This window comes from Panthera onca, chromosome E2, assembly GCF_046562875.1.
Source record: "Panthera onca isolate mPanOnc1 chromosome E2, mPanOnc1 haplotype 2, whole genome shotgun sequence".
Classification (NCBI taxonomy): domain Eukaryota; kingdom Metazoa; phylum Chordata; class Mammalia; order Carnivora; family Felidae; genus Panthera; species Panthera onca.
This window is the reverse complement of record NC_138353.1, coordinates 12,057,182-12,068,067: the sequence shown is the minus strand read 5'-3', so window position 1 is coordinate 12,068,067 and position 10,886 is coordinate 12,057,182. Positions and strand designations below refer to the sequence as shown.

At 41.5% G+C, this 10,886-nt stretch overlaps 1 protein-coding gene across 2 annotated transcripts in view; it reads right to left on the bottom strand.

The window, feature by feature from the left end:
* Positions 1 to 294: 294 nt before the first annotated feature.
* ZNF235 (zinc finger protein 235) overlaps positions 295 to 10,886 on the bottom strand; it is a 30,406-nt gene continuing 19,814 nt past the window's right edge. The window contains exons 5-6 of one of the 2 annotated variants that reach the window (XM_078438337.2): positions 2,084 to 7,290; positions 295 to 1,860 (exon numbers count right to left, since the gene is read on the bottom strand). In XM_078438337.2, coding sequence (XP_078294463.2) covers positions 5,357 to 7,290 — 1,934 coding nt within the window. In that variant the 3' untranslated portion in view covers positions 295 to 1,860; positions 2,084 to 5,356. Of the gene's footprint in view, positions 1,861 to 2,083; positions 7,294 to 10,886 lie in introns of both variants that reach the window. The other variant, XM_060651386.3, reaches the window with a different exon arrangement.

The following is a 10,886-nucleotide window of genomic DNA, read 5'->3' as shown; positions in this document are numbered from 1 at the left end:
AGAGACAATTTGGAAGAGTTAGAATCCTTGGTCGGGGACAACTTTCTTCATTGAAATTTCATGGCAGTTATTAAGAATGCCTTATTAACAGGCAGCTTTTTTCCAGTAAATTGTCCAAGTCTCAGAGCAGCTACAACTGCACATCAACTGCAGAGTTTGGTAAACTTTCTCTGACCCTAAAAGTCTATACTCACTAGTTCTTTCTCTTTTCATATATTGATGTATAGATTTATATTTATATGTGTATATAAGTATACACATATATTTTTTTTATTTTAATCCTGGATTTCAAATATAAAGAAAATACAAAGACTTAACCATTTGTAAACCACCAAACTTCTGTGAATCCACCCAATTTCCACCATGCGTTTTAACCTCCCCATTCCTGTGGCCTATCTACACAAAGGAATATATAATATAAAGATTAATTTCATGAAAAATGAAAAGTACTTATTGTATATTTCTAAGGAGGTAACTCAAAAACTTTAATAAATATGTCTAACCGTATGTCTAAATAAAAGGAAATCAATACAAATAAAAACATATTAGGGTACTTATGGAACTAGAGTTTCATCAGAACAATTCATTTACCAATTTTTGTAAATCACAAGATACAGAGAGCTTGAAAGGGAATATAAACTTAAAGAAAAGAATCTAACTTTATTTCAAATGAATAATATAACTAGATTGAATGGAAACAAAAAAGAAATAGACAAAGTTACTTTTAAAGTACTTTATATACTTGGTTTAAAGAGAAAAATTCTTGTAAACAAGTCCTGAACACAGCCAGGTTTATTTTTTGCAATGCTATTGTTTATTTTTTGAGAGAGAGCACGCACGAGTCGGGGAGAAGGACAGAGAGAGAGAATCTTAAGCAGGCTCCATGCTCAGCATAGAGCCTCATGCAGGGCATGACGCCATGACTGTAGGATCATGACCTGACCTGAAATCAAGAGTTGGATGCAAAACTGACCGAGCTACCCAGTTACCCCCACAATGCTATTGTTTAGCAACTCAAAACCACTTGCTGTGTATTAAAGGACTGAATAATCAGTAAACAGATTGATGATAGTGGGAACGGATTTCCAACTATTGCAAAAGAAGTTAATATGGAAGAGGGACAGACTAGACATACTTATTTGAAGTTGAAGGTGTCTTCATTTTTCGCATACATACATATACAGGAAGGACTGATACCCCAATAATGATAACACATAGCACGCAGATCTTGGTTTCTAAGTACCATTCCACTCAAAGGAATCAGGTCTTTGTAGAATCTGTGGCTGCAGCAGGCAGTATACAAGATAAACCCAAAATGCTATTAGACCAGAAATCAAGTGTTCATATTGATGATACATACAGATAGAAAAGAGACACAGGGGAGAAGGGAAAGCTCCTGTAATGATGGAATGCCAATTGCTAAATATAGGAGGAATGACGGAGCAAGAAAGCCATCGCTTTGCAATCATCGCAGTAATAACTGAGACCGAAGATATCAACAATAAAACTAGCAGGTGAAAGATTGTAATAAGGTAGTTGTTACACAAAAATCTCCCCACAAATTACTTATTAATATCAAAGGCAAAACAGCAATTTTATAGTGGAGAAACCTTGAAGTTGTCAGTTTATTCAAATGATCAAAACTAGGATCACTGATAAATGTGTTTCCTGGTTTAATGCACTGAGAAGTATGTGTCATTCATGGAACATGCTTGCCACACTGATTTGAATCTAATCATGAGAGATCACACCAAAATTTAGGGATAGTCTACACAATAACTAGCCCATACTTTTCAAAGATACTGATTTCATGAAAGAGAAATACTGTGGAGCTGATCCAGATTTAAAGATTTGGGGCGCCTGGGTGGCTCAGCTGGTTAAGCGGCCGACTTCGGCTCAGGTCATGATCTCATGGTCCGTGAGTTCGAGCCCCGCATCGGACTCTGTGCTGACCGCTCAGAGCCTGGAGCCTGTTTCAGATTCTGTGTCTCCCTCTCTCTGACCCTCCCCCGTTCATGCTCTATCTCTCTCTGTCTCAAAAATAAATAAACGTTAAAAAAAAAAAATTAAAGATTAAAGGAACAGGACAACTTAACGACCTGTCTTAAGATGAGATCCTGGAATAGAGAAAAAAAAAAATTGTTATAAACGTATTATGGGACAACTGTGGAATTTGAATAAGCTGTAGAGTAGAAAACATTATAACCGAGTATGGTAATCTTAAGACACGTTTGCAAATTCCTTGACACTCCTCTTATCAGAAGGTGGAGTCCGTGCTCCCTCTCTTTTTGATCCTGGATGGGTTTTTGTAACTGCCTCCTCGAATTAACACTGTAACTTCTGAGGGTAGATTAGATGAGGCCATAGTACTTCTGCTGATTTTTGTTAGGATACTCTGAGCCTCCACGTAGTGTCCAGTCGGTATGAAGTGGCTCTGCGACCACAGAGATGGAAAGACATGCCCGAGGAACCAAAGCTGTGTGGGTCCTCTCAACTCAGGTATTATACAGTTGAATGATCTGCTTGGTCTGTAATCACAGTGGATAACCTAAGGATATATGGGAATTCTGTTCTTGCATCTTTTCTGAATGTTTAGAATACGCTGAAAATAAAGGCTTTAAAATGCTCTCAAAACAAGTTAAAATTTTACTATAATACCCCCCCTTTTAAAGGTAATTGTATCATACGTATACATGAGAATATTCTACATACATAGCACAGTATATCCAGAGGTATGAATATGATCTGATTACTTTTAAAGGGGACATAATAGATTGACATGCATCTATCTCCTACAAAACTCTGGCCACTCTTATTTGCATATCCTGGGTATTTACCAGTGTTAGTAACCATAAGTTTATTTTTCATGTGATTTTGCATAGTATTGCGCTGAATAGATAAACCATAAACTGTTTGGTCAACCCACCTGATGAATGCAAACTGTGCTATAACCAATAATGAAACAATGAACATCCTTTCATGCGTCTTTGTAAACAGGTTCCCGTGACATATGGTGAGATAAAGCCATCCATAAGCACATCTGTAGGTATACATATTTGTTGGTCCACACATACTGGGAGGGCGCTAACCTAGTTTTCTCATGAAAGATGGTTCTCTACCTGCCATTATAGATCAAGGTCGTTATCTTTTTTTTTTTTTTTTGCAGTTGTATATCATTAGAACATATTTACACCAATATTTTGCTAAGAATTTTTTTTTTTTTTATAAAATTAAGTATAAGCATCCTGTGTCCACTCCCACTTTCCCTATAATCTTTTAAGCGAAGCCTCTAGTGCTATGATTGCCAGGTCAAAGGGTATTGTGATATTGACCAGCTAATGGTGTTCGCTCCTAACAAGAGGCACTGAATGCTGTGCAAATGGTAATCCATCTAAATTGTTACATTTAATGAAATCTCAATAAAATTCAACAGGTTTCTTGCTCCACACTCCCTTTGGTGGGGGGCGGGGTGTGACAAAATTAACGTACTTGAAATCTGCTAAAGCCCCTGCCTACAGAGGTCTGTGTGGGGGACTTATGCACAGAGAAGGCAACCTAAGCCTAAATGGAAAAAGGAGAAGAAACCGATTATTAACAATTCAAGTTTACTAAAAAACTTTTTGTCATTAGTAACTATTCAACACTTTTAAAGAGTTAACAGTGAAATCTACCTTAATGGATTAGGGTCCAAAATTCCCAAGCATATAAATTGTATCATGTTATTAGATTGCTTAAAAACAGTATTTTTCAGTCTATAAAATACAAATAACATTAAATATTACACTGTACAACAGGGCTGACACACTACAAAGAACCAGGGCCAGATTGGGGATGGGGGCCATTCACCAGTGCCATCCCAGTTTGCATTATTGTGGATGGCAGTATTATGTAATTTTCTGTACTTGAGTATCTCCTGAAATTAATCTCATTAAGGCTACTTGCAGGATTCCTTTGAAGTATGTTATTATGAATTCAGGGTAGGGGAGTAGAATTTTCAAATACAGTAAAACCTTGGACTGCGAGTATCTTGTTCTGCGAATGTTCCACAAGACGGGCAAACATTTCTAATATGTTTTCACTTGACAGACGAGGGATGTCTTGCAATACGAGTCGTATGCGATGCCCAATGTCACGTGATCACAAGTGAGCCAATGGTTCTCTCTCTCTCACCGAAGGATTCCCAGGCTCAGATGCTCAGTCTCAGGCTGTGGTGTTCGGCGGAAATCAGTGATTTTTCAGAATGTTGGAAGGTACCCACAACAGGCACTAGTGTATTTTTATCACTTCAAAGCACCTATGGACAGCCCCTTGCTTTTCCATACAAGAGTAAGCTTAAGAAGGCTTTGCTTCATTCTAGGTCAGGCTGCCTACAGCTAGAGACCCTTTCCTCTGCTGCCTTCTTGCCAGTTACATTAAATACAGTATATGACAAGAGTTTATTAATACTGTACTGTAGCCAACATCCGTGCGACCACATACAAGGGCCCTGTGCAGAAGAAGAGTCCATTGAACCAACAGATGGCAGTGATTCCGTTAGTGACAGTGACTGTCATCCTACACAGTCACCCTCCTTTCTCTTGTCTCCCTCACACCAGCCACTAAGGTTTTCAAAGGTAAGTGCAGGTTAATTTATTTTTCCTTATATTTTATGATTTTGTGTTCTATTACAGTATTGTAATCCTTTTCATCCGAATATTTTTGGGTTGTGGAACAAATCATCCGAGTTATTTCTTATGACGAAATTGGCTTAGGTATTCAACTGCTTTGGATTAAGCATGTTTCTGGAATGAATTATGCTCACGTATGGCACATATAAAACCAAGGTTTTACTGTATCTGTCCTAATGACAGATTTTCTCCACTTTGTCCGGTAATTGCTGGGCATCTCTTACGAGCCAAGCGCACTTTTCTACACAGTAGAGATAAAGTAGTGAAAAACCTCCCTCCCTACATGGAGGTTACACTGCCACCGACATTAATTTTACTTGTCCATCACTATACTTTTGTTAAAAGTCCTGCCCCTAATCTTCACTTATAAGGCCTCTTTCCTGGGTAGACTGGGGTGAATTTTGAAGTTCTTTTCTGTTGCATCTCGAAAAATTGGGACATTCAGAATGCCGGCACAAACACTGGCCGTATTTACGGAAAAGGTTTTCTCTCGTCTGTGAGATCCGATCCGCAAAGAATTCAGCACCCAGCTGTCCTTAAAAGAGAGCGCTTCACAGAGCGGCTTGCATGTGAAGATTCCCGGAGGCTTCTGAGTTCTGAAGGAACTTTCTACAATTACTAGCGTCGATTTTCCAATGGAGATGAAGATGTGAACTCTAACCGAAGGCCACCCCCCACACCTCACACTTCTACAGATTTGCTCCAGTGTGGACTCTCTGATGGTACACAAGATGTGATCTCTGGCTGAAGCCTTTACAACACACATCACATATGTATGGCCTTTCTCCAGTGTGGACCCTCTGATGCGTGTGAAAATGGGAGGCCTGACTGAAGCCTTTACCACACTGCTGACACGTATAAGGTTTCTCTCCTGTGTGGACCCTCTGATGAGCACTGAGCCCAGCACTCCAACTGAATTCTTTCCCACACTCCTCACATTTAAACGGTTTCTCTCCAGTGTGAATGATCTGGTGGACTTGAAGATTTGACCTCTGGCTGAAGGCCTTGCCACATGTATCGCACTTATATGGCTTCTCTCCCGTGTGGACTCTCTGATGGGCTTGAAGATGGGAGGCCTGACTGAATCGCTTCTGGCACGCGTCACACTTGAACGGTTTCTCCCCAGTGTGGACACTCTGATGAGCTTGAAGATTGGAGGCCTGACTGAAGCCCTTTCCACACTCTTCGCATTTATAAGGTTTCTCCCCTGTGTGGACCCTCTGATGATTGTGAAGATTCAAGCTCCAATTGAAGCGCTTCCCACACACCTCACATTTGTATGGTTTTTCTCCAGTGTGGACTCTCTGATGGGCTTGAAAATAGGAACTCTGACTGAAGCCTTTACCACACACGTTGCAGCGAAATGGTTTCTCCCCCGTGTGAACCCTTTGATGGCTCTGGAAACTTGAGGCTGAACTAAAACCCTTCCCACACTCTTCGCATTTATATGGCTTCTCTCCCGTGTGGACCCGCTGATGGCTGTGAAGGTTAAAGCTCAAGCTGAAGCATTTTCCACACTCATCACACTTATACGGTTTCTCTTCCGTGTGGACTCTCTGGTGGGTATGGAGATTTGAGCTGCAACTAAAGCGTTTACCACAGTCTCCACACTTATACGGTTTCTCTCCGGTGTGGATTCTCTCGTGGGCCTGAAGATGTGATCTCTGGGTGAAGCCCTTCCCGCACACCTCACATTTGTAAGGTTTCTCTCCGGTGTGGACTCTGCAGTGAATGTTAAGATCTGTGCTACGACTGAAGCCCTTCCCACAACTTTCACATCTGTAGGGCTTCTCTCCTGTGTGAATAGGCAAATGGGCGTAAAGATGGGAGGTCTGGTTAAAGCTCTTCCCACACTCAAGGCACGAATAGGGCTTCTCCCCTGTGTGCACTCTCTGATGAGTCTGCAGGTTTGAGCTCTGGCTGAAACCCTTCCCACACTCGTGACACCAATAGCGTTTTTTCCCCGTGTAAACACTTTGTGGAACGGGCAGAGCTGAGCTATAGCGGGCGTCCTTCTCGTGTGCACCGTACTCAGAGGACTTCTTTCTCGAGTGTACCCGCTGATGAAGTTCAAGACTGGCGCCATCGTTGAATGCTTTCTCACATTGACGACAGCGGTAGGTCTGCTGGACCAGAGGGGACACCCTTAAGATGTCTTTACCACAGTCTTCGCTGTGAGGTTTATCGCCATCATGGTGGTGTGACATGCAACTAAAGAGGTTAACGTACGGAGCAAATATACATAATTGGTTTTTCATCGGAGTCTGCTTACAACTTCTCTGGTAATTCTGTGTTTCGCTGAGATAGATTTTACTCCAAGAATTCTGAACTCTCCCGGCCAGAAATTCTTGATTTTCAAGAATACTGGAATGATCCTCTATAAGGTTCATTATACAGCTGTCTTCCATGGAAGCCTGAATACATATTCCTGCTCCCACTCGACAGGGGGCATCACACTGTTCAGGGAACTCAGAACTCTTTCCTTGAAGATTTATCTTGGAGTCTTGATCTTTGGTTAATTTGCTCACGATATGTCTCTTGATTTGCCAACATGACAACTCTCCCAATGAAAGGCACCTTACTCCTGCTTCGTGAAGAGTCTCCTTCTCGTTTTGATTCCTGCCTCCTGAAGGGATAAAGAGAATAAAGAATCAGGGACAGAGAGACTGACATCAGCAAGGTGGTGAACTAAGAAGCTCCAAGCCCTTCTTCTGCAAAGGAAACATTTTTATTAAAAAAAAAAACACCAGAGACTAGCTAAAATATCTGAAAAACAAAGGTCTACAGCAAACAATAGAATATCCAGTGGAAAAAACCCCACACATTTAAAAGGGAAGGAAATTTGGGATCAGCCCAGAGTGAGGGCTTAAGGTCTTCTCAGGTCTTTTATTTATTTTTGAGAGAGAGACAGAGAGCATGCGTGCACAGGTGGGGGGTGCAGAGGGAAACAGACTCTGAAGCAGGCTCCAGGCTCCGAGCTGTCAGCACAGAGCCTGACGCGGGGCTCGAACTCACGGACTGCGGGATCGTGACATGAGCCCAAGGCAGACGCTCAATCGACTGAGCCACCCAGGCGCCCCAAGGCACCACCTGCTTTTTGAAAGCGCGTGTTACACCGTTTAACTTTTACAAAGAACGTACATGAGTCCTGGCATTTGCTAAACCACAAGAAATCCGAAGAGCGTTTTCACTTTTATGAGAAAAGGTGAAAAGTGAAAATAGCATTTAGCTTTCGTTTTGCGGTGAGCCGTGACAGAGGCAGCGCATGCCCCAAGGGGCCAACGGCTAAGCTCCGGAACTAAAGGCAGCATCTCAGTGCTGAAGCCACTATAGCCTTAACCGTGGCTGGGAGCACCCGTGCTTCATCTGTGCACCCACGAGAAAGATGTGTCCTAGGTAGCAGAAAGCCTAAGAGAGAGGTCATTTCTGGGTCTGGGAACAGTCAAAACAGTCAAAAATGTTCCATATAAATGACTGGTAACTGCTTTTTTTTTTTTTTTTTTTTGAGAGAGAGAGAGAGGTAGGGAGCATGTGAGCAGGGGGAGGGGCAAAGGGAGAGGGAGAAAAAGGATCTTAAGCAGGCTCCACGCTCACTACAGAGCCGGATGCGGGGCTTGATCTCACAACTGTGACATGATAACCTGAGTCAAAATCAAGAGTCGGATGCCCAACCCACCGAGCCACCCAGGTGTCCTGGTAATTGCTTCTTTAAGCCATTTTGGCTCACAGAAGACTTCATAGGAACCCTCTACGTTCAGAGAGCAGGAGAAACCTATACGTGAAAAGATGTCCAGTATCGCTCATCACTAGTGAAATGCAAACCAAAACCACAAGGAGATACGACCTCATGCCCGTTAGAATTCCTGGCATCAAAAAGACGAGAGATAAGTGCTGGTGAGGATGTGGAGGAAAGGGAATCCTTGTGCACTGTTGTTGGGATTGTAAACTGGTGCAGCCAGTGCAGAAAACAGTAAGGAGGGCCCTCAAAACATCTAAAACAGAACTACCACAGACCTCGCAATTCCAGTTCTGGGCATATATCTGAAGAAAACAAAATCAGCCTGTCGGAGAGATCTGCACCATGATCACTGCAGCAGCATTTACAACAGCGAATACGTGGAAACAAGGGTCCATCGATGGATGAATGCATAAAGAAACCGGGTCGTGTATAAGGGGGGGAGGATATTATTCAGCCATAAAAAAGAATGAAATCTTGCCATTATGACAACACAGATGGACCTCAAGGGCATTATGCTAAGTGAAATATGTCAGGCAAAGACAAATACCGTATGATCTCTCTTATAGGTAGATGTAAAAACAACTCAGAGGAAGAGATCGAATTTGTGGTTACCAGGGATGGAGGGACTGGATGAAAGGGACCAGAAGGCTCAAAGTTCCAATTATAAGGTAAATAAGTACTGGAATGGTGAATATTGTTAACACTGCTTATGTGACCTATCTGAAGGTTGCTAAAAGCATAAACCCTAAAAGTTTTCATCACAAGGGAAAAAACCCATTTTTAAAAAACCTCTAACAGGTAATGGATTTTAACGACACTTACTATGGTAATCATTTTGTAATATTAAGTCATTATGATGTACACCTTAAAATTTTACGGTGCTTGGGGCGCCTGGGTGGCTCAGTCGGTTAAGCAGCCGACTTCGGCTCGGGTCACGATCTCGCGGTCCGTGAGTTCGAGCCCCACGTCGGGCTCTGTGCTGACAGCTCAGAGCCTGGAGCCTGTTTCAGATTCTGTGTCTCCCTATCTCTCTGCCCCTCCCCTGTTCATGCTCTGTGTCTCTCTGTCTCAAAAATAAATAAACGTTAAAAAAAATAAAATAAAATTTTACAGTGCTATATGTCAATTATAGTTCCATAAAATGGAAAGAAAAAGGAGACATCAATACAGATACTATGGACACGAAAGGAATAACAAATGGATACCATGAATAACTCCAGGACCACAAATTTAATAATCTAGATGAAATGGAACAATTCTTTGAAAGACACAATCTGCTAAAACTCATACAAGAAGAAACAATCTGAATAGGCCTACATCTGTATTTTTTTAAAGTTTACTTTTTTTGAGAAAAAGAGAGTCTGAGAGCGTGCACGAACAGGGGAGGGACAGAGAGAGAATCCCAACCAGGCTCCGCACTGCCAGCACAGAGCCTGATGCAGGGCTCAATCTCACCAACTGAGATCACGACCTGAGCCCAAACCAAGAGTCGGACACTTAACTGACTGAGCCACCCAGGGGCCCTAGGCCTGTATCTATTAAAGAAGCTGAATCATTAATCTTTTGAAACAGCACCAGGCCCAGATATGTTCACTTGTGAATTCTACCAAACGTTTAAGAAAGGCATTATATTACTTCTTTACAATAGCTTTCAGAGGACAAAAGCAATGAGAATATTTCCTCACTCATTCTATGAGGCCATCGTTACCTTAATACCAAAATCAGACAAAGATATTACAGGAAAACTACAGACTGATATATTTCATCAACGCCAAAGATCCTCCAAAAATATTAGCAAGTCAAATGCAACAATGCATAAAAAGAATTAGATGCTCTGGTCAAGTATACTAGGCATGTAAGAAAGGTTCAACCCTGGAAAATTAATCCATTACATGAAAAAACTACAGAAAAATCACATAAGACTATCAAAAGATACAGAGAAAAAACATTTGATAAAATCCAATACTTGTTTATAATAAAAACTCTCAAGCAAACCAGGAATATAGAAGAAATTCCTCAACTGGAGAAAGGACATCTAACTAGTATCTTTGTGAGACACATAAAACCTTCCCGCTAAAATCAGGAATGTCTTAGCACTCCTTTTCAACACTGTACTGTAAGTCCCAGCTAACGCAAATGGGTACAGATTGCAAAGGAAGAAATAAAACGTTGTTGGAGAATGATGTGATTGTCGATGTAGAAACCCCCCAAAGAATCAATCAAAAAACCTCCTGGAACTAATAAACAATTATAGCAAGGATGCAGAACACAAAATTGATACAGAAAAGTATATTGCTCCCTTATACACAAGCAATGGACAAGTGGAATTGGAAATTACGATAGCATTATCATTTACATTAGCACCCCCTAAGAGTCTATGTTCAGGGATAAAAAGCCCCGAGATTGTCAAGATGTCAGTCCTTCACAATCCCGATCAAAATCCCGGCGAGACATCTGGTGGATATCGACAAATGGATTTA